Here is a 24,924-nt window from a genome sequence, read left to right as displayed (position 1 = left end):
ATCACAAATTTGACCTCCATCATGGCCCCTCAAACAAGTAAGAAAACATAAAAAAAAAGTAGATTTCAGATCACTAAGGAATCTGGTGATATCCAAATGAGACTTAATTAATGGGGCAACCCTTTTCCTTTTATTTTTCCTATCCATTATATATTGATTCCGCTTCCTGATTATACATAAATGATCGGTCTCCAAATGTGAGCATATAATCCTTTTTTTTCTTTATTGATAGATACCATCACATCACTTTCTTTGTACCTTCTTAAAGATCTACCCTGGGATTGTTGAGTAAATGTCTTGTTTTCTGTTATGCTATGCAGAAAAGGTCAATGATGTAATATTTTCTTAAGGGACTTTCTGTTTTGGGGTGTTTTACTTATTTTGATAACTCTTGATTATATAAATAGAGATCTTTATACAGTAAAACTTAAGAGAGAAAATAGTGATTGTTCTTATTTTATTATGTAGATGTAGGCAAAATCATATAAATCCTTGTATTTTGTGCGATTGTGTTATCTTTGTTATTGCAATTTTTTCACAAGGATTATTTTGTAACATTGATGTTAGATCATATATCTAACTTCCCATAATGGAGATGTACATAATGCTATATATCTATTACATCATCACCTCTTACAATTGGAATATCAATAGCTAAATAGTTTCGCATATTGAATTTCTTTAAAAAAAATTCGATATATATCTTTTGAGACAAACTCTACCATTTATCAAGATTGGTTTCAAATTATCTAATCATTATAGTTACCTCACCCATATCTTTTATTATGAAGTTTCTACTGAAAATATCCAGTCTTGTGCAATAAACCTAAATCATTACCAATGAGCAAGTTATCGTCTTAATCAAAATATACTTACTATCACTGATTTTTAGATATAAATACTGATTAATAATATTTTCCTTACATCTAAAAGAGATTATGGTGTCATTATGTTTAAGGTAAAGCTGTTGAAAAGTTTATTTAAGACTATACATAGACTTTTTAAGATTTTATACCTAGTGTTTCCTTTATATTTTGAGAAGCTCCAAAGGTTGCTCAATACAGAATTTTCCTTTTTTAATTCCCATTAAAAAAATAATTTTGACATCCTTATCCTATAAAATTATGATTCTGAATTAATCATTCTTAGATAATAGCGAACATGTATCTCTTTAATCAATGCCTACTTTTTTAAGTGAAATACTTGGCCACAAGTCTACTTTTACATCGTTCATATTGCCTTTAGTATCTTACTTTGTATTGTTGGGTGAAAAATGCTCATCATATTTGTAAGGTGATTCTTATCAAGTATAAGAACAATTAATGGTATTATGACCTAAGACAGAAAATGCTAAGTGCCCTATGAACGTCCAAGTTGGTCTCCAATCAGAACGATCTAACATCATCAGCTTACGATCGAAAGGCAAAAAAGATTCTCTAGGGCCTCATATGACCAAGTATGAACCCTGAAGCCAGAGAAAGGGTTCAATCACAATCACAATCACAATCACAAGAGGATGAAATGATCACTCCCATACGTTTCATCAAATTAATATCTAATTTGTTTGCTAACCCAAATCTTCTAACTAGTCATGCATTCTTGTTATAATAGCTTCTCCACCACACAAGGTCATAATCAGTGTTCTACTACTCTCATCGTATATGAGGTCATGATCGACAAGGCGAATACTAAATGTAATGGAAGGTAGGGTGCACAATAATATATTAATATGATCAGTCACCCTGATTCCCTGATTATATGTCGGTGCATAAATTCGTGGATCCCCCCTTATCCATTACTATTATTATTATTGGATAAATTTCTTCTCTGTTTCGTTTTTTATCCCTTACCTACAAATTTTCACTCCAATGATTTACACGTGGTATTACAAAGGATGAATTTCAAATTTTGGCAAAAATGTAAGGCCATGAAATAAATTTAAAACACCATGTGGCTGATAACAAGAAGGCTTCCTTCAAATTTTGAAGCGGGACTGGCCGCTTCAAAGTTGGACTCCATTGCGACACTATGGCCCAATCTAAATTAGAGTTGGTGGCTGAAAATTGACCACATACCCAACTTCCTATATTTCCAATTTTATTTTAATTAAAACACCTAGTTTCGGAAAGTTGTAAATCATCAGCTCTTCGTGATTATTATTCTTTTATAGCTCGTGGAAAAGACCTATACAAGAAGATAAATAATATATTAGACAAATCATGCTAGTGACCCATGGATTTGTATGTGCTACCAGGGGCGGAACCAGGATTTTCTTGTAGTAGAGGCAAACTATGATTAGTTGTATAGTTGAAGAACTTGAATGGAGGGAAGTGAGGGTGTGGGGGCAAATGGAACATGTAATTAGTTAAAAATATAGGGGTGTGTCAAAGTTCTGTGGGGGCAATTGCCCCCACCAGCTCCTTAGTAACTCCGCCCCTGTGTGCTACTCAATCTTGGAGGGAAAACGAACCGTGGAGGATATTTTTTATTGAGCACCAAAGGAGGACACATGATGCTTAGGGATTTGATTGAGGTATATAGATCCAAGCCAATTCATTCAAGGATAAGCTCGATGGTTCGGCCACAAATCAATCATGGGTTCGGATCTCAGTTGATCGAGAAAATATTGGATCAATGACACATAGTAGAACCATTTTATTAATCCAAATCCTTAAAAATCAGGGATTAGATTAAAAGTGATAAAAATTTTGGTGAAAGAAAGTCCCAATGAAAAAGGAATGTATGAGTACGAAATATTTGTTAGATACCCCCTAAATCACCAATTAAGATCTACCTTCTAAATTGGATAAGGGTAAAATCAATAATAAAATCTAAAAGGATCCTAGAATTTCATTTAAATAAATACAAGAACATATGTACTAAAAGATTTGAATTCTTCCCATCTGAATTTTATATTATTTTTGTATTAAGGTTCTAACTTCAACATTAAAGAGGTTGTTGTAAGTACACAAAAAATATAAGGAGTGGAGATCACGAGACATCGTTACAAATCTCAAGGTAGTGAAGTTTTTGCATCTACACAAACCTCATTGAAAGACCTACAATGTACCACATAATTACATTTTAAATTGACAAATAATTGGAATGGGAGTTCTCTAGAACTCTAGCTTGAATACTCACTCACATGCACTCAATTACTAGATTTACTATTACCTCGCAATGTAACTAAACTTCAAAACTTCAACTCCCAAGAATACAACTCTCCAAACCAAACAAACTCATGGTTTTCTTAAAGCACAATGGGACTTGTTAAATCTCTTAACAAGATTAACCTACCAAAGAAAAATAATAATAATTAAAGGTAATTTATCAAAACAATAAAATTTGAAATGAATAGTGTTTCGATAACAAAAATACACATCTCATGTTTAAGTAAACAAATAGAAGTATAATTGTTTTATTATAGAGTGATGAAATAAACTAAATCTTAAAGGGAGCTATCACTATACTAAAAATTTCACTATACATTTTTCTTGTAGCTCTTGTTCCACAGCTCATAGAACATCACATTGAAGAAAAATAACCACTTCGTCCTCTTGTGCTCTAGTTTAGATTAGATTTGAAATAATTAAGTTTTTGAAAATGGATGGTCACTAAACTCCTAAATTCAAATAATTAGACGAAGTCGTATTGATGATGTGGCACACCCAACCTTTGATAATAGATAAAAGGGCAGTAGGAAAAATTGGCTACATAGGATTTGCTCGAAGCTGAGATAGTGTCACGTTGGAAACAAAAAAATAAAAGAAATATTTCTTTAAGTTCATTGAAAGCTTTAAAATAGATAGTTGCTGAACTTCCTAATTTATAAGGTTAGACTTTACTGTTTTGTCATGTGGCCCTCTCTCAAACATGGTTTTTAAACTCGTCCGAGACCGAGATGTGTCGCTCGAGTTAACTCGGTATCGCAGCCTAACGAGACCAACTCACAATGAGTCATGAAACGACCGCGTATCGTGAATTATGCGAGTCGTCTTGGACGATATTTTCTCAAAACTCATCCGAGACGAACGAGATATTCGAGACATTACAGTTTTTTCATTAACTCGCGAGACAAACGAGTTGACTCGAACGAGATTTTGAAAATCTCGTCCGAGTTAACTGAATTTAGATTTTCAAAACTAAATGTAAAGTTTATATTTAGGTGCAAATGGATACGGATGGAAAATTATAATTGGTTCGGTTTTGGATCAAATCTATTTTTTGATAAATATCTAAAGGACCAGTATCCTTAATCCTTTTGCCCTTGATGGGTTGGGTTTGATCCGATCCATTGGCAATCTTAGCGGAATGACTTCCGATTCAATAAGAAATCTGAACCAAAAATCATATTGGATTGGTTTATGGGTAAATCATATCCAAATCCAATAATAGATGTGGATTGTGGATCAGTTTTATTGAAATCCGGTAGGAGAATCCAATTGGACCACCCTTTTTCTGATTTTAAAAACAATAATAATATTGAAGTGACCTCAAGCTTGGACCTCACATTAACACATCTAGTCATAAAAGTGTCATAGATAAAATAAAAAAAAAAGCATCTATGGCTCCTATCCACTTTCATGTCAAGATTTGTGATATGAGATCCAATCTTGAGGTCACTCTCGCACGACTCCAAAAACAAGGCCAACACAACATAGGAAAAGATGAAGCATTTTTCAAATTTAACATTCAAAACTTGAGAAGGGATAACTATGGGTGTGTTAATAAGAAAAAGATAAGTTATTTTTTCCCATATTTTAATTTTATATTTTTTTTAGGGATTCATTTTTTAATAGGAATCAATTCTGAATTTTTCCTGAATTTTTCAGATTTTTTAAATGGTTAAAAACCATTATTTCAATGTTGAACGAGACGAGATGTATCGTTCGAGTCAACTCGGTATCGGAGGTGAACGAGACGAGACCAAATACCGAGTTTAAAAACCATGCTCTCAACCGTCAAAATACTATCACGGTTAAGGCCCTGAATTAAATTAACGGATGCTAGGGATTCCCAAGGTTAACATAGGATGAGAACCACAGATTTCCTTGAGATAATCATTCTAGGGATTAGTACAATCTGTTTGATATATATATATATATATATGCAGAGAGAGAGAGAGAGAGAGAGAGAGTTCATGGTGGGGTTGATATATATCTATATATATGCAGAGAGAGAGAGAGAGAGAGAGAGTTCATGGTGGAGTTGGTTAACCAAATAACCATATTTGTCAATACAATGGCGCTGAAGCTTAATTACTTCCAAACACTTCTACCTTCATCTTTCACTCTCTTTGCACCTAGATTTTTTCCATTGAGACCTCCTTTAAGCAGCTCTGGCACGACTCCTCGGCATATCCATTGCCTTCCAATCACTCAAACATGTGTTCCAATGGTTTCTAGACGATTGGCTAACTACCAACCCAGCATTTGGGATTTTGATTTTATTCAGTCATTAAAGAGTGATTACAAAGTGACTACAGTATTCGATATTGTTTAATTAATTTGTTGTCTCTATTCTAGTTTTATTAATTTTAGCTATTAAATGATCATACTGTACTGATTCTAGCTACCTTAATTCCACAGATGGAGATGTATGAGAGAAGAGCCAAGAAGGTGGAGGATACAAGGTGTATGATCAATGCTGAAGATGTGGGACTGTTAGATCGGCTAGAGCTGATTGATGAAATTGGAAGACTAGGATTGGGGTACCTGTTCGAGAAGGACATTAAGAGAACGTTGGATGTCATAGCTACCGAGAACAATAATGATGGAGTGGAGGAGAGTCTCCATGGCATGGCACTTCGCTTTCGTCTACTTAGACAATATGGGTATGAGATATCCCAAGGTATTAGTCCTTATCCCTCAAATTTCAATTATCTAGCTAAGATGATGTTAAATTTAAGACTAATCAGAATCAGTGATTGAGGCAAAAACTTGTCAAATTGGTCAGACCTAAGAGAAGAGCTTGTAAGTTTGATGTCCTCTAGAAGAATTAGGACTTGTAGAGTTCCAATTTGCTGTTAATGAATCAATGGCATGATGCCACATGTATTAAAATTATTAAAAAAATCGAACTTCTAACTTCTCAAAAAATTTCTCCCTATACTTTTTCTCCGCCAACCAATCACACTTGCTTTTTTCAATACACGTGGCGTCGTACCATTGATTCATCAGCTTAGGATAGGAATTTCTTAACAGCGAATTCCTACTCAGCCTTGTGAGCTTGGATCAAATATTTGGAAGATGCTTTGTCTTTAAACAAGAGCTTGTGAGTTTGATCTCCTCCGAGTCTTAATGGGGAAATCATCCAAGCTCTATGATGACCTCACTTAGAGATTTATAGACGCAGGATTAGAGTAACTTTTGGGTTTAAAAAAAAATATATATTTTTTTACTCATGAAGACTGACTCATGAAAAAAACACATGATGCCAACCGGGTAAACATAAAATCTATTGGTTAAGATTTATCTTCAAATTAAGTATCATCAAGATTTGTGTTCTCTAGTAACATATGAATCCCGACAATTGGATTCATGTTTATACATTTGAGATCATATGTTTTCTCATGAGTCATCGGAGCCCAACAACCCATTTTTTGTAGTGAACTAAAGACATTGGTTTTTAAAATAAACAGATGTCTCTTTGGCTAGTTTTAGATGACAATTTTCACAAAATTTCTTTTCATGAAGTGCATTTTAACTTACAGTGAATGACTGATCTTCTATAAAAATTAGCTTTATATGTACCATTGTAGACACTGGTCACTTTGGGTAAGAGATTCCCAATGATGAGCCATGCTCCAAGAGATCACTTTTAGCATCAAGTCTAACTTTGAAGCAGGCAGGTCACTTCAAAATTTTGGAGGAACCTACCCTCTTCGTTACAAGATGTGTGGCGTTTTGAAATTATCTCATGCCCCTACATTTCTGTCAAAATTTAGAAAACTGCCTTAAAATGCCACGTGTAATTCAATGGAGAGTATTTCTTCAAAATTTTGATGCGGCCCAACCACTTCAAAGATTTTTCCTTGAGCATTCCTTGAAGCAATCTATGAGATAAGGCCAACCACGCCAACATCAGAGCGATAAAGTGTTGGATTTTAGTCAAAATGACCGACTTATCCTTGTATATCTCAAAACGCCATTTAATGTCTAAAATACTTCACTGACAAAAGATAAAAAGATAAATTAAAAAAAAAAAGTCCCAAAATACTTCTTTAGACCCTGAGCAGCACTTGGAATTCTTTTTGAAGTCTGAAATTCATAAAAATAAAAATAATAAATTTGGTAGCCTATCTGATTAGACAACACCCAATAATTACTAACTACCACCAAACCAACTCAATTTGGTCTTCAGCTCATAAAGGAAGCTTGGCCCCATTCCATCATACAATAAAAAACCCCATATCATAAGTAGAGAAAAAAAGTCATCGTAATCCAAATCCCACTACCGAAACCTCATGTGACATCATGCGATTAATTCATCCGTTTGACACGTAAATTTATAAATAGAAAAATCTTTGTTTTATTTATTTATTTATTTTTGGTACCCTACCACCAAAAAATACTCAAGTTGGCATCTTAAAATTAACCCCACCCCCACCCCCACCCCCACCCCCAAAGAGAAACATTAGAAAACCTTTGCGAAAGACAAGAGGAACGTCCCAAAAATTCAGGGTGCGTCTCCTATATTTTTATTCCCCTAACCAATGTAAAACCTTGCCAAAACTTAGCTTCAAAAGCTTATATATATGGAAAATTACCTAATGGAGGCTGTGGAAGTGGGAGGGGTTTCTTTCTAAACAGTCCTTGACTTTGGAAGGGTATTTTGATAGGCCTATTTAGTAAAATTTTGTATATCTAAATGGTCCTTAATATTTGGGGTATTAAGACTACCATTTTTCTCATCTTATTCACATATTTTGGTTTTTTAATTGCGATTGAAATCATTTCCAATGATTTTTTATGATTAATGATCAAGAGAGAATGACACCCTTAATTTTGAACTTTTAGATGTATTTTCATTTTTTTTTTTTTTTGATGATTTATAACTAGAAAAGATGAAAAAAGTTAGGATCTTATATTTTTTGAAGATTTTGTTCTAACGTTTGATTCGAGTATCAATTTCTCAAATATAATACGCATTTTGGGTATTTTGAAAAGATCCATAATGTCGGGGTAAAAAAAATCAAATAAAAACACAAAAATAAAAAAATAAAAAATAAAGATCTGAATCACATTTGGAATGTCGAGATCACCATTTTTTATTGTCAAGATCAACAATTTTTTTTTTTGTTGAGATCAATTCTTTCACTATCAAAATCAACATTTTTTATTGTCGCAATCAACATTTCTTAACAAAAAATAAAAGAAAATACTGTTAAATTAGGAGGAGATATGTCAACAAAAAACAGAAGTAAAAAAAAAAAAAAAAAATTGCTCGCAAGAGGAGTAATGGAGGGTTCTTTCCCTTCCATTCAAGACCCAATCCTACACAATTTCTCAGAAAAAAAATAAAAAATAAAAAACCGAACGAAGACTTATTTTGACTCTTTGATTGGTATTGTAATTTAAGAAAAAACACATAACTAAATAAAAATAGAAAATTCCTAAGGATAAAGAAGGGAAATGATTCTCTCACTCCCCCACAGCATACTCAAAATATTCTCCTGATGTGACTTGTGTTAGAAACATAGATTTGTTTGCCTCTGGCGTACACAACTGTAGGGCTATCAACGGATGCTTATCGGTATGGATACAACAATATCCGAACTTGAATCTGAATCCGACGGATGTTCTAAAACTCAATCCGAATTCGAATCCAATTATCTTATCGGATATCGGATAATATCTGATTAGAATTCAAATAATTTGTATATATATATATATATTAAAAAAAACATAATTTTTCCTTTTCCAACTAATTTTTCATTATTAAAAAAATTTATTATATATTATTATATTATTTATATAAAAATTAATCAAATAAAATAATATATATCATATATTATTTTGAATAAGATATTATCTGATTCGAAATGTTAATCTCTAAATCCGTATTTGATAAGGATTCAAATATGTAAAACTACCTGAATTCAAATCCGATATCCGAAATTTTCGGATAATATCCGATTTTTCGAATTCGAAATTGAATTGGATTTGAATTTTCGACTATCCATTGACACCCCTACATAGATTGCACATATTTATAGGGATGTGCATATGTGTATCCCGAGGAAAGAAATCTTTGGTTTTAGCACATGCCATGCCAAGAGAGTATTTTGAGTATGCCACATGGGGGAGTCGGATTATCATGACTCGATAAATAACTTGAAAGCTGAAATTGCCAAAAATAATACTAGAACTTGATAAATTTGGAGGTCCAACTCAAAACCATTTGGTAATGAGTGGAGAGGCCAGGAGTTTATAAGGATAGAGACAAGGCAATGACTGTCCCATGTGGGACTAAACTCAGCACATCCCTTCACATGTGGACCGGACTAGGCCAAAACACGTGGAGATATGAATTGGTAATGTGAAGGAGAGAAAGACTCGCTCTGATACCAAGATAAATTTGGGACAGTTGCTTTTGAGCTTATCATGGTCACACACACAAATAACAACAACATCAATAATAATCTTGTTTTATCCTTAGAGTAGAGAAATTCATCTTCTCATCCCAAATAGGTTGGATCCATCTCGTCGATTTGCAATCATCAACAAGCCATTTTCTTGATACGGACATAATTCCACAACCCCCCAATCCAAATTGATTCCTCATTTTCTTTAGGATTCCTATTCTTATTGGAATCCCAATTATTTCAACAATTAGAGCACCTTCGAAAAAAGGTTCTACGGTTACCCTACAAAGCACAACCTATCTGAGATCACATAGATATTATATAGCATTAAAAATGGAAATGTTAATAAAAATTCACCACTATAAAATATTTATAACCAATTATGAAATGCTTCAACAAATAAAATTTAAATATCAAATTATTATTATTATTACTTTGCTAATTTAACTATTTTCTTAACTATTTGTGCTAAGAAAGGTATTACAGAAGAGTTCATTGCTTAAAAAATAATGTAACTAGGTTGATGCATTTTTAAAACTATGCTTATATATTAATCTTCTAGATGAATATTAAATTTTCTTTTATATTTTTTGAAAATAGTGTCACATCTATGATTCATTATCTTGATCTAGTAATAAAATTACATTTTTATGAGTGACAGACGTTTTTAATTGCTTCAAGGACGAGACAGGTAGTTTCAAAGCAAGTCTTTGTGAAGATGTTAAAGGAATGTCGAGTTTATATGAAGCATCTTACCTTGCCTTAGAAGGAGAAAATATCTTAGATGAGGCCAATAATTTTACAAGTAGACATCTAGAGAATATCAGGGGAGCCATAGTCCCAAGCGTTGCTAAACAAGTGAGACACTTCTTGGAGCTTCCCTTGCATTGGAGGATGCTGAGATTAGAGGCAAGATGGTACATTGAAGTGTGCAAGAGTGAAGATTACAGCCATCCTGATCTACTCGAACTGGCAACATTGGATTTCAATATGGTGCAAGCAATGCACGAAAAAGATTTGAAAGAAGTGTCAAGGCAATGACACGCAAATATAATCAAAATTTATTCTTGTTGGTCGTTTTGATCCAAGTTCATTTGAGGGGCATTTTTTTTCTTTTATAAATTTCAGTTGGTGGAGGGATCTCGGTGTGGGCTCCCACTCTGAGTTGAGGTTTGCTCGAGATCGATTGATGGAGTGCTTTTTATGGACTATTGGAGTGATTTTCGATCCTCAATTTGATAATTGTAGGAAAGGGCTTACAAAACTCAATTGCTTGATAACAACAATTGATGATGTTTATGACGTCTACGGTTTCCTGGATGAACTCGAGCTCCTGACTGATGTCGTTGAGAGGTTGGTAGGAGTAATGTGCTAATTAGTTAACATGCCATGTTATTATTCTAAGTATTCTTCATGTTTCATATTTTGTTGGTTATTTCTCTCAGATGGGATATTAATGCAATCGAACAACTTCCAAATTATATGAAAATATGTTTCTTATCTCTATACAACACCGTTAACGAAATGGCCTTTGACACTCTCAAAGAACAGGGTTGGAACGTCATACCATACCTAAAGAAAGCAGTATTGCTTCAATCCTTCCATTTCAATTATAATTTTCATTCTCTTGATTAATTAATTAGTTTGGCTTATATAATTAATTTATCTTTCTATTTCTCGTTTCATCGCAGTGGGCAGATTTATGCAAAGCTTACTTAGTAGAGGCAAAGTGGTATTATAACAAATACACACCAACATTGGAGGAGTACTTAAATAATGCATGGATTTCAATATCAGGGCCTGTCATACTAGTTCATGTTTTTTTCTTGGTAAAGCAAGAAATCACTAAGGAGTCATTAGAATACTTAGAGAGATATCCAGACATTATACGGTGGTCATCGATGATTCTCCGACTTTGTGATGATCTGGGAACATCAACGGTATCTAAGTCACATATTAATTTTCACATTCAATGTATATTGATTACAATACTGGATGGAATCCTTCACTGAAAATTGAACTTTTATTTCCTATTACAGGCCGAGATGGAGAGGGGTGATGTGCCAAAATCAATCCAATGTTATATGCATGAAACTGGTGTTTCTGAGAAAGTTGCTCGAGCACACATTAGACAGCTAATAAACGACATGTGGAAGAAGATGAACAAAGATCGAGTAGATAATTCCCTCTTCTCCCAACATTTTATAGGAATTGCAGTAAACCTTGCTCGAATGGCTCAATGCATGTACCAATATGGAGATGGGCATGGTGTTCCAGATCGAGAGACAAAGGATCGAGTCTTCTCATTGTTGGTTGAGCCAATCTCATTGATGGAGAGATAAAAGCTACTAATCCTGATCATCCCTTTAGTAAGAATTTGTGTGTGTGGTCGTTTGTTTGGTTTGTTAATCACGCAAAGAAAATTATATGTGAAAAATGATAAAGTATAGGAGGCGTGACCCCTCCATTACACGAAGGGGTTACACAAACCAGAAACTCGTAAACCCATCAAATCTCCTACAAGATCTCTTCTCACAAATCTTGGCATTTCCTCCATAGAGTTGAACATGGATGGGTTTCTAGTGAAAGATTTTTTTCTCATAGAATTTTTCATCACAGGCTCTCCGTGCGTGCCACGTCAAGCCTAGTGAGGGTTGCTTTGTAAATTGGGGATGCCATATAGGCTCATGTGAATGGTGGATCCCGAATTCTGTAGAACTGTGAGCAAAATTTTTCTTTTCCAATCTCATGCACATAGGAAGCAATGGTGTTGGTCCCATAATTTCCCTCTCAGTAGAGATGAAGAATTGACCATGAACAATGGTTTAAACAATCTAATAACTTCATTTGACATTCATCAACAATCCAGGGGAAGTAACCACCTTTCAAAGATGTAACCAATAACAAACAGTCCTACTCAATTACCACCCATTGACCATTAATTTATATTTTCCGTTTATAAACCTTCCACGAATGGGACACCCCATGATTTTTTTAGGAGCACAAGAGGTCTCAGGCAAGGGGATCCCCTTTTTCCATTCTTGTTTATCATTGTGGCAGAAAAACTTGGGAAGATGATGGAGAGAGGGGTGGCAAATGGTTATTTCTCGGGGTTCAAAGTAGGAGAAGGCACTATTTCTATTCCACACCTTCAATTTGCATATGATACACTAGTATTCTTAGACGATTTCTATAGATCAAACAAGGAGATTAGGTGGTTTATTATGTTGTTTTGAAGCGGTGTCAAGCATCCCGGTAAATATGAGGAAAAACAAGATATTTTCGGTAGGTATGGTTAGATGTGTCACTCTTTTTGCAGTTTCGTTGGAATGGAAGGTTGGTAGACTACCTTCTTATTTGGGGATTTCGCTAGGGGCCCCATGTAGGAGGGTGGTAGTTTGGGATCCGATAATAGAAAGAATAGAAAGGAAACTAGCAGCGGGACAAGCTAACTCTCTCCAAAGGGGTAAATTGACTTTGATTAAAAATATGCTATCTAGTATCCCAGTCTATTTTCTCTCTGTACTCTCGATGCCCCAAAATGTGGAAATAAGACTAGATAAGATTCTTCGTAATTTTCTATGGCATGACAGAAAAGGGAGTAAAAAACATCACTTAGTCAATTGGAAATAAGTGTGCTCAGATAAGAAACACGGCGGCCTCGGTATTAGGAGACTCGAGACAATGAACATGGCTTTGAAGGGGAAGTGGCTTTGGAAGTTTGGGACTGACGTGAATAGTTTGTAGAGACAAGTTGTAGAGAGCAAGTACGGCTCGAATCAGATAGGGTGGGAAAGTAAGCCAGTTAGATATTCACATGAATGCGGGATGTGGAAAGGCATTATGAAGATCATTTCATTATTCAAAATGAGAATCAAGTTCAAAGTGGGTCAACGCAACCGGGTAAGATTCTGGGAAGATATCTGGTGTGGGAACCGTCCCCTTATAGAGGTATTTCCAACTCTGTACTCCATATCCTAAAAAAAAAGGCTCCCAATCACATCTTTCCGATGTTTGATAGAGGGAGAATAGGCATGAGAGTTTGGCTTTCGGAGAGGCATCGATGAATTGGACATTGACGAAGTTGATAGATTAGTTGATGACACTTCATGCATCGAATTGAGTACGGGCAGAGAAGATGAGAGAGTGTGGACGGCTAGTAAGGATGGTAAATTATGTCCTTCTATCACTCTTTGTGCAACAATGGAGCTACCTCATTTCCGCATGTCTCAATTTGGGGGTCGACAGTGCCAAATAAAATTGCTTTCTTTACATGGACAACGTCTTTAGGAAGGATTCAAACAATGGACTTTTTGATGCAGCGTGATCTGTACGGGGCGAGTTGTTGTGTGCTTTGTATGGATAATAGAGAATCATGGGATCATCTTCTCCTTCATTGTAAGTTTGCACATGGTATTTGGGCTCACTTCTTTAAGCTTTATGGAGTATTAACTTGCTTACCTAAAATAGTAAAGGATCTATTCGCTTGTTGGTCGACAATTGGTTTCTCATTTGGTGGCCCGATAAGGTTGTTGTGGAGTATTACACCATTTGCAATTTGTTGGGGGGGGGGGGGGGGGGTGGCTCGAGAGAAATAGGCGCATTTTTTAAGGGAAACAGAAAGATTGTATAGATACGATTATATCTATTTTGGGTCTTATTTTTTGTTGGTCCAAAGTCTATAAAGAGTTTAGAGGGATTTTCTTCGAGGACTTTCTTTATAATTGGGATGGGATTCGGTGTATTTCGTGTGAGTAACGTCTTATTTGTAAGGTTTGGCTAGGCTGGTCACCTCGACTAGCCTGGTGTTTTTTTGAATGAAATGTTATTTATCAAAAAAAAAAAAAACACATTATTTGATGCAACAACAATGAACATAAAAACAACCAGCCCTCAACATTTCATCATGCTTATATATATTAGAGTTCACCCGTACCGTATCCTTTCTCAGTGAACACAATTTTAAAATAACATCAAATTAGTGGATTTGAGGTATTATTGAAAAAATTTTAAGTTAAAAGAGTAAAAGACGAAAAATAATAAAAATAAGTTAAAGAGATAAATGAGGAAATATAGTAAAATTATAGGAGGTGAAATATAAAATAATAAAGTAAGTCCTACACAATTATAACTTAATGGGAGGATTAATTACATAAAAGTAAAAAAAAAAAAACGTTGGAAGGATATTATTAAAGAATTTTGAAGTTAAAGAGATTAGAAGATGAAAAACAATAAAAGAAGTTATAAGGGGTAAAAGAGGAAATATATTCAAGTTAGAGGAGTAAAAAAGAAAGTTGAAGGATAAAGAGAAAAAAATAATAAAATGATTAAAGTGGGTCCCACACAAGCTTGTGTCTCATAAATTACCAACTCAGTTGTATTTTATTATATAGATACATCTAATAATGCACCCACTCCCACTAAACCTAACTTGAACCATTCGTTTTCAATTTGATCTAAGAGGACATTGGCTTGGACCAATAAAACATTTTCACCTAGTCAAATTGCATCGACACTAAAATGTTGAACTTGACAATAGAAAGAAGGGGTGGATTTATAGTGGGGGCACTTGCCCCCACAAGAATTTTCGAAGTCCATGAAGTAGTGGGCTATTACGACAGATTTTAGAGTGGATAAAAAAATCTGCCACTATGGCCCCCAGAATAAAAATTTCCACTCTAATTAGTTGTCCTCACAAACAACTAATCTTTTAAGGTACATTGAGAACCACTGAAATCATCTTTAGGATTAAATCAAGTGGTTAAGGTGTTTAGTGAGTTATGTAACTACATCTATGCCTTCTCTATTTATTATCTACCTACAAGAGACCAATGTAATTGGGTTAACTTCTTTTGAAACACCATTGTTGTCTTTTGTATTTCAATTATATTGTCAGTCTTTCACCTCCCACGTGGTATATTAATTAATTTTCCCAAAATAAAATGTGAAGTGCCATAAACAACTTAACAGTTTATTAATTCTTACATTTTTAGTGTTCTTTGACTTATATTTTATGTTCATGACATGCAGCCATATAACATGCTTTCGGGCATCATACACTGAAATTGAACATACATGGATCATCTCTTCAATTTTCATATATGTCACATGCTATTTTGAATAACAATAAATTTTATTACTTATCTCTAGTATGCATAATTAGCATTATTTTACCCTAGCTGACCCCAATTGATGATCCGTCAAAATATCCAATGAATTTCAATATAGACTGTTCTTCGGTTGTTTGGGACCAATGCTTACAATCTTCTGAATCCCATGACTAGATCACTAACTCAGATCAACCTTAATTCATATTCAAAATTATACATAGTTCCTAGACATGAATTAGGAGGCCACTCCAACTGAAATAGAGGACTCGATTTGAATCCCCAGATCTAGGGGTGCCCACAGTAGTCCAATGGTTCATATTATGGTATGTGTATGGTTTAGTGATTCTGTGGCACTATTTCCGGCCCCTTAAATGACACCACATGATGAATGAAACCTAATGTTAGTTCTAGATAAGGTTAAGTTGACTTGTTCTTTGTATGTTCCAAAAGATAATTGTGCCTTTTTATTTCACGATTAGTTTATTTTTAAACGTTTCAATAAAGTATTACAATGATCTTCACGAGTACAACCTTAGATTTCATGTTTAATATTAAATTAGTATTTCATAATATTTTTTTATAAAATATGAAGTTTAGAATTATATTCAGAATCATGATAGCCTGACTACCCCACTTGGCAAACTCAATCGATTGCCCTGACATGACAAGTTCGAGAACTGTAGATTTAAGCTCCTCGAGATACATGGCTGCACTTCCCCATAAATAAATGAATCTTGAGGGAATTGTGTATCCCGAGGAGCATAGATCTATGGTTCTAGAACTTGTCACGTAAGATAGTCAATTCAGTATGTCAAGTGGGATGGTCAAATTATCACGACTCATTATTTAATGTGCACTAACGACACTAATGGACCATGGTACATGCTTAATAAATTAAAAACGTAATAATACTCCAATAGCATATCAATTTAATGTGCACTAATGACACTAATGGTCCATGGTAGATATTTAATAAATTAAAAGGGAAAATTATTTAATAATCTCTAGTGGAAAGTTTTCTTTCTAATTAGTCCTTGATTTTTAGGCGCTAAGTAAATAGTTCAATTGAAATGTCAAAATTACCCTAACCATTCAAACTCACCATTTTTATCTAAGAAGATTGGATTTTCGACATTTCAATTGAGTTTTGGAGACTTCATTCCGAATAAAAGGATTTGCAAAAGGAAGAAGAAGCCACTTTCAAGTGTTTTGAAGATGTATGTAAAAAATTAGGATTTTTCAACTCTTTTACTTCATTTTTCATAAAAATTGATCAAGGATAGTTCTTTTGGTTTGAAATCATTTACATAACTAGGTTATGTAAAGTTTTAAGCCAGTCTTTCTTGTATTTGAGTTGAAAAAATCTAAGAAAACAAAAGTGGGTGAATTTTACAGTGTCGATGTTGACAATTTTTATTTTGAGTTCAATATATTTATTGTTGAGTTTGACATTTAAAAACAAAAAAAAAAAATTGTCGACCTCACTAGTTTTAATTATTGTTGAGCTCAACAATAAAAATATTGAACTCAAAAATAAAAATTGTCGACCTCGACGATGTAAAATTCACCCGTTATCATTTTTGAAAGTTTTTCCAACTAAAATACATGGAAAGATCGACTTAAAACTTGACATAACGACTCGTGTTGATGATTTCAAAACAAATGAACTAACCTTGATCGATTTTCATCCAAAAACAAAGCAAAACAATTGAAAAATAAATTTTTATATGCATATTCAAAATGCTTGAAAATGACTTCTTCTTCCTTCTTAAATCCTTTTCATCGGAATGGAGCCTCCAAAACTTGATTGCAATGCTGAAAATCCAATCTTCTTAGATGGAAATGGTGAGTTTGAATGGTTAGGGCAATTTTAACATTTCAATCATTAAAAATGTCTATAGAACTTGATCGAAATGCTGAAAATCCAATCTTCTTGGATAAAAATGGTGACTTTGAATGGTTAGGGCAATTTTAACATTTCAATCATTAAAAATGTCTATAGTAGGATTCATGGACTGATTAGAAAAGAGGGATTTGCTAAATGGAGAGTCAAGGACTAATTAGAAAGATAATCTTTTGTCATGGACCATTAATCCCAAATTAAAAACGTGATCAAACTTTAATAACATATCATCTATGGGTTCTCCTAATTACTTATCATTTTATTCATAATTTAGTAAAATATTCCTCACCGTTCCTTGCTGTAGTGAGTTGTAAGGCTCAATGTAATTAATCTGGTTTCTTTTATTGTACAATAGATAAGTTATCTTGGACTCATCGATTAAAATAAATTAAATAATGTAAAACCCTATTTTTAGAAAGCAGCCAGAAACGTTTATAGTTATCACTTTAGATTTACATGCCCTAAACATGTTTTCATTTGAACTACTTGGAGGAAATGACCCTTATCATTTGGTGTTCTATATATATATGGGTTATGGTGAGGATTATTAATCAAAGCAACCACAGATATTATTACAATGGCTCTTAATCTCCACCTCCTAACACTCGTACCTACATCTTTCACTCCCTTTGCACCAAAAATGTTCTCTTTGAGACCTCTACAAAGCAGCACTTGCATGGCTCCTCCTCGATACGTCCATTGTGTTGCCAATGCTCGTCAAGCCTGTGATCCAACAGTTGAAAGACGATCAGCCAACTACCAACCCAGCATTTGGGATTACGATTTCGTTCAGTCGTTAAAGAGTGATTGTAAGGTGATTGCATTAGTCAATAATGTTTTATGGGGAAAATACACGGAAATGGATAAAACTTTTGGTCAAATTATGTAATTAGATTCAGTACCAGGATATAAAATTTCTTGTCAGGAATTTACCATTATACCCCTTTGATTTTAAAATGTATGGTTATCCTGACTATATTTGGCCAAAATATTTGGTTACCTCTATAATTATCCTGAATATATATATATATATATATATATATATATATATATATATATACATACATACATACATACATACATATATATATATATATATATGTATGTATGTATGTATGTATGTATGTATGTATATATATATATATATATATATATGGGAAATGTTCAACACCCTAAGTTTTACCACACACTTTAACAAACGTTTTTTGTCCTACATGGGTTAGAAGTTTTGGAATTGGCTGATTTTTGGTGAGGATGATCTCTATGATTAGAAGATCATCCTCCCAAAAAATCAGCTCATTCCGAAATGTTTAGCCCCATGTTTACACGTTGAAAAATCGTGGACCGTCCATTTTTTGTAAATCAATTTTGATGGGGTTAGAAGTTTTGGAATGAGCTGATTTTTGGTGAGGATGATCTCCTCACCATAGAGATCATTGTCACCAAAAATCAGCTCATTCCGAAACTTCTAACCCATGTAGGACAAAACGTGTTTGTTAAAGTGTGTGGTAAAACTTAGGGTGCCGAACGGGACCCTATATATATATATATATATATATGTAGAACAGCGTTCCTAAGACTCATATTGGGACTCACATTGCGACACACCGTTTTGTCTTATATGGGCAAAAATATTTGGAATGGGCTGATTTTTTGTGAGGATGATCTCTATGGTGAGGAGATCATCCTTGCCAAAAATCAGCTCATTATGAAACTTCTAGACCGTCCAATTTTTGTTGAAAAATTATAGACCGTCCAATTTTTGTAAATCAATTTTGATGGGGTTACAAGTTTTGGAATGGGATGATTTTTTGCCAGGATGATCCCCTCATCACAAAGATCATCCTCACAAAAAATCAGTCCATTCCAAATATTTTTGCCCATATAAGACAAAACACGTTGTCTATATGTGTGTTGAAATGGTTGTCCTTTATATATATATATATGGGTCAGGTTCAAAGGACAACCATTTCAACACACATATAGACAACGTGTTTTGTCTTATATGGGCAAAAATGTTTGGAATGGACTGATTTTTTGTGAGGATGATCTCTGTGATGAGGGGATCATCCTGGCAAAAAATCATCCCATTCCAAAACTTGTAACCCCATCAAAATTGATTTACAAAAATTGGACGGTCTATAATTTTTCAACAAAAATTGGACGGTCTAGAAGTTTCATAATGAGCTGATTTTTGGCAAGGATGATCTCCTCACCACAGAGATCATCCTCACAAAAAATCAGTCCATTCCAAATATTTTTGCCCATATAAGACAAAACACGTTGTCTATATGTGTGTAGAAATGGTTGTCCTTTGAACCTGACCCTATATGTATATATATATATATATATATATATATATGGGAGGCGTTCGGATGCCTCCGTTTTATCAGTTGTTTTAACAAAAGAAACCCGAGCGTTAGATATTTTTGAATCGGACGGACGAGATTGCATTTGCGTTTAAGTTATAATATATGGTTTTTTACAGCGCCATCCCTATTGTTTCTGATTATTAGTGCCACCTCCCCGAGTGAATTACAACGACAGTCTCTCTCGTCTGTTCTCTCTGTTCTCTCTCGTCTGCTCTCTCTAAACCCTCGAACGCCTCTCTCTCTCTCGCTCGCTCGCTCGCTCGCTCCGCTGAAACCCTCTATCTCTCTCCCTATATATATATATATATATATATATATATAGATTTCTCATCAAATCCATTAGACAGCAACATCTTTCATATTAGCTGCGCCTGCGCGATAACAGTTGTACACGTCAGATGCCACATGGGACTAAGATCTCCCGCCAATGACATTTTCTACTGTTTCAGCGCTTCGTATATAAAAGCACAAAACTCCACTCTTGAACTGCTCGTCTCTCTCTCTCTGCGATCAGGGCGAGTAGAGGTACACAACGCATTATCTCCCTGTTTCTGCTCGTTTTCTTGATAATCTATAGGTTCGAACAAATTCTCCTGTAAATTATCGTTTATCATGTAATTGATACTTCTACAATTTTCTTTATGACTTTGTTCTGATTTATCGGAGGAAATGAAGATCAAATCTGGATTTCTTTTTTATGTTCTGCGTTTTTGCAATTTAGTTTGTTATTGTGCTCGAATGAAACGAGCTCCGCTTTGGAAAGTAGAGCTTAGGAGAATCGAGAACACAACAAACAGACAGGTGAAGGAGAACTCTCTGTTCTTCTCTTATTTAATTGTGCCAGGGAGGTGGCACTAAATATTATAAAATAGAGGGATGGAGTTGTAAAAATCTTATAAATCTATAACTTAAACGCAAAAAACAGCGCGCTGTTTTTTAATTGTGCCAGGGAGGTGGCACTAAATACTTAAAATATAGGGATGGCGCTGTAAAAAACTCATAAATTATAACTTAAACGCAAATTCAATCTCGTCCGTCCGATTCAAAAATATCTAACGCTCGGGTTTCTTTTGTTAAAACAACTGATAAAACGGAGGCATCCGAACGCCTCCCTATATATATATATATATATATATATATATATATATATATACTAATTTTACTCTTGATTCAGCAGGGGGAGATGTTTGAGAGACGAACCCAGAAGATGGAGAATGTAAGGTGTATGATCAATGCTGAACGTGTGGGACTGTTAGATCAGTTAGAACTGATCGATGAAATTGGAAGGCTAGGATTGGGGTATCTGTTTGAGAAGGAAATCAAGAGAGCGTTGGATGTCACAGCCAATGAAAACTGCAATCTTGGCCCAGAGGAAGGTCTCTATGCCATGGCACTACGCTTTAGGCTCCTTAGACAATATGGATATGAGGTATCCCAAGGTGCTTAACTCCTATCCCTCAAGTTTTAATTATCAAGTTAAACCATAGTTTTAAATGTTAATAGTAGTTATAAAATTAATTGGCTCGAAACATGGTCGAGTCAACTCAAATGGATTTTGAGGTAACATGGTTGAAAAACTTGATGGAAGCAACTCACTGAGTCAACTCAATAGATAATTTAGTCAATTTGTCCCGCAAATTTCAAAAATAGAGTTAGAACCATGGTTTCAAAAATAGTCCGAGACAAGATTACTTGGCTATGTCATCTTGAAAATTCACCAGGTCAGATTGGAAACTTAACCGAGATAAGTCATGTACATATTAAATTTTTGTGAAGAAAAAAATAATTTTTTTATTAGTTTCAAAAATATTTCTAATTATTTAAAAATATTTATAGATTAATATAATTTTTAACTTATACAAATCCGACTGGTGAGTTGTCGACTTGACTCAGTAGAGCGGACATCTGAGTAGTGTCAAGCATTTGAGTTTTAAAATAAGGTTAAGACAATACTTAAAGTTAAATTTAAGAATACCCAATATAAAGTATTCATAAAAATGCATTATTTCAAAAATCATTAATAAATACCATTTTAATTTCATGTCTTTTGAAATTACTATGCTATATATTGTAAATAATCTAAAAGATATATAGTTCATTATTTTGATCTAATTATAGAACTACATATATGTTTATGAGATACAGATGTTTTTAGTGGCTTCAAGGATGAGTTGGGTAATTTCAAAGCAAGCCTATGTGAAGATGTTAGAGGAATGTTGGGATTGTATGAAGCTTCTCACTTTGCTTTAGAAGGGGAAATTATCTTGGATGAGGCCAAAGATTTTACAACTATTCATCTAAAGAAAATCAAGGGGTCCATAGCGCCAAACCTAGCTAAACAAGTGAATCAATCCTTGGAACTTCCCTTGCACTGGAGGATGCCGCGATTAGAAGCTAGGAGGTACATTGAAGCGTGCAAGAATGAAGATCACATCCATCCTGATCTACTTGAACTTGCAAAGTTGGATTTCAATATGGTGCAAGCAGTACACCAGAAAGATATGAGAGATTCGTCGAGGTAAGACCATACAAATCTTGATACAAATTAACAAAGTTTACGCTAATTGGATCCTTATGTATGCTCATTTTTTCTCCTTTTTCATGCATTCAGGTGGTGGAGGGATATCGGTCTAGGCTCCCATTCTGAGTTAAAATTTGCTCGAGACAGGTTGATGGAGAATTTTTTTTGGACTATAGGGATTATCTTCGACCCTCAGTTTGATTATTGTAGGAAACAAATTACAAAAGTTAATGCATTTATAACAACGATTGACGATGTTTATGATGTCTATGGTACCTTGGATGAACTTGAGCTCTTTACTGAGGCGGTTGAGAGGTTCGTATATAATTAATACATGTTGTAATTACCTAACACGCCATTTTACTGTCTTAATTAGTCATTGTAATTCAAATTTGATTGGTATTTACAGATGGGACATTAACACAATTGAACGACTTCCGAATTATATGAAGATATGTTTCTTATCTTTGTACAATACCGTTAATGAAATGGCCTATGATACTCTTAAGGAACAGGGTTGGGACATCATACCATACCTAAAGAAAGTGGTAATATTACATCTTCGATCATTTTTTTAATTCATGAGTTTATAATTTTTCTAATCATTTTTTATATTATCTCAGTGGGCGGATTTATGCAAATCTTACTTAGTGGAGGCAAAGTGGTATTACAACAAATATACACCCACACTTGATGAGTACTTAAATAATGCATTGATTTCATCATCGGGGTCTGTCATACTAGTTCACACTTTTTTCTTTGTAAATAAAGAAATAAAAAAGGAGTCATTGGAATTCTTAGAGAGATTTCCAGACCTTATACGTTGGTCATCGATGATTCTCCGACTTGCTGATGATTTGGGAACTTCTACGGTATGTAAACTACATTTTCTAACAATTCAATATATGTCGTTATAGTGTTCTAGCTAGATTCCTTTACTGAAAAATTGTACATCTGTTTTATATTGTAGGCCGAGATTGAAAGGGGTGACGTGCCAAAATCGATCCAATGTTACATTCATGAAACTGGTGTTTCCGAGAAAGTTGCACGTGAACACATTACACATCTAATTAGTGATTCATGGAAGAAGATGAATAAAGAACGAGTCGATGATTCCCTTTTGTCCCAAACTTTTATAGGAACGGCAGTAGACCTTGCGCGAATTGCTCAGTGCATGTACCAATATGGAGATGGGCATGGTGTTCCAGATCGAGAGACAAAGGATCGAGTCTTCTCATTATTGGTTGAGCCGATTTCACTATTGGAATGATAGAACCTCATAGTAGTATAGTTGTTGCCTGTTTAATCATAATTTCTACATATTTGAATTAATATTCAGTTAAACCCAAAAGGTGGATTGTTTGTGTTGGTTTGCATTTAAGAAACCAATTGGCACTATTGTATGTGCGTATCGCATCTTATGTGCACACCTTCTGAAATAATATTATAGTATGTGTGAGGTGTTTTGTATTTGTAATATATATTCCCAAGACTACAAGTCATGCAAGTTTTATCCTCCCAACACTGAATTATTGTGCATGTTTAGATCCACGAGTTGCCAGTCCATGATTTCTGAGATTTTCTTTAGAAATGAAATGTTCATCAAATGTCAAAACATATTTTTGTTATTATGTTAGAACATATTTGTGAATAAAAAAAGAGAAAAACCTACTATGAGTATTTGTATAATAAAAATGAGCATGATTTCGGGGTTCCACATTTGAAGATCTTTAGAGAGAGACTGTGCATTCTCATTGGTCTGTGTATTGAAAATTATCTCCACGTGGGTAAAATGTATGTATTTTTGTAAATTTGGATACTCTGCAATGCATATGGGCCAATGAGAATGTGGGATCTTTAAAAATGTAATTATGATAAAACACAATAGTGGATCCCACTCTCTTGGTCACAAAATTTATATCCCCGTAAATAATGTATCTCGATGATATGTTTTACATTTTTACATTTTCTCTTTTTCCTCTTTCTAGAAATAATCCTAATTTTATTCTCTTTCTTCTATCATTGTACAATATTACTCGTTCAACTTTATTGTTTTTTTGTCTTCTCTCCACTTTTTATAATATATATGTATCTAACTTTATTATTTTTCTTTTTTTAGACCTTTAACCCCAATTGTTATTTTTAATAACATCTCTTCAATTTTGTTATTTTTTCCTCTTTTATCCACTTAACCCTAAAGAGATGGGCATGGACAAACTCTAGTTGTTTATAAAAATAAATGAGGTTATTTTTATTTTTAAAAATAATAATAATTCAAAATGTTTAACATTTTGTGTTCAACTACATTTAACACTACTACTACTAGACTGCTATTATTATAAGATTAATATTGGAGTGGTCTTAGTAAGGGACACGCAGGGGACATCTTGATGTGGTGGCGTGCATATGCCCATAGATGTGTTTTTTTCGAG

At 34.1% G+C, this 24,924-nt stretch overlaps 2 protein-coding genes across 2 annotated transcripts; both read left to right on the top strand.

Moving 5' to 3' along the window:
- The first annotated feature begins 5,184 nt into the window (after nt 1–5,184).
- LOC147392056 (alpha-terpineol synthase, chloroplastic-like) lies at nt 5,185–12,357 on the top strand. The gene is made up of 7 exons (XM_086458016.1): nt 5,185–5,475; nt 5,589–5,850; nt 10,248–10,620; nt 10,715–10,939; nt 11,032–11,170; nt 11,278–11,526; nt 11,626–12,357. The coding sequence occupies exons 1-7, from the start codon at nt 5,200–5,202 to the stop codon at nt 11,926–11,928; spliced, it is 1,827 nt and encodes a 608-aa protein (XP_086314142.1). The 5' UTR covers nt 5,185–5,199; the 3' UTR covers nt 11,929–12,357.
- Nucleotides 12,358–21,148: 8,791 nt separating this feature from the next.
- Nucleotides 21,149–23,762, top strand: LOC147392055 (myrcene synthase, chloroplastic-like). The gene is made up of 6 exons (XM_086458015.1): nt 21,149–21,410; nt 22,117–22,489; nt 22,583–22,807; nt 22,902–23,040; nt 23,116–23,364; nt 23,463–23,762. Exons 1-6 carry the CDS (start codon nt 21,155–21,157, stop codon nt 23,760–23,762), a joined length of 1,542 nt encoding a protein of 513 aa, XP_086314141.1. The 5' UTR covers nt 21,149–21,154.
- Nucleotides 23,763–24,924: the final 1,162 nt, after the last annotated feature.

This window comes from Akebia trifoliata, chromosome 11, assembly GCF_017979445.1.
Source record: "Akebia trifoliata isolate Shusen 1 chromosome 11, ASM1797944v1, whole genome shotgun sequence".
Lineage (NCBI taxonomy): Eukaryota > Viridiplantae > Streptophyta > Magnoliopsida > Ranunculales > Lardizabalaceae > Akebia > Akebia trifoliata.
The sequence above is the reverse complement of the archived record's forward strand: the minus strand, read 5'-3'. Positions and strand labels throughout refer to the sequence as shown.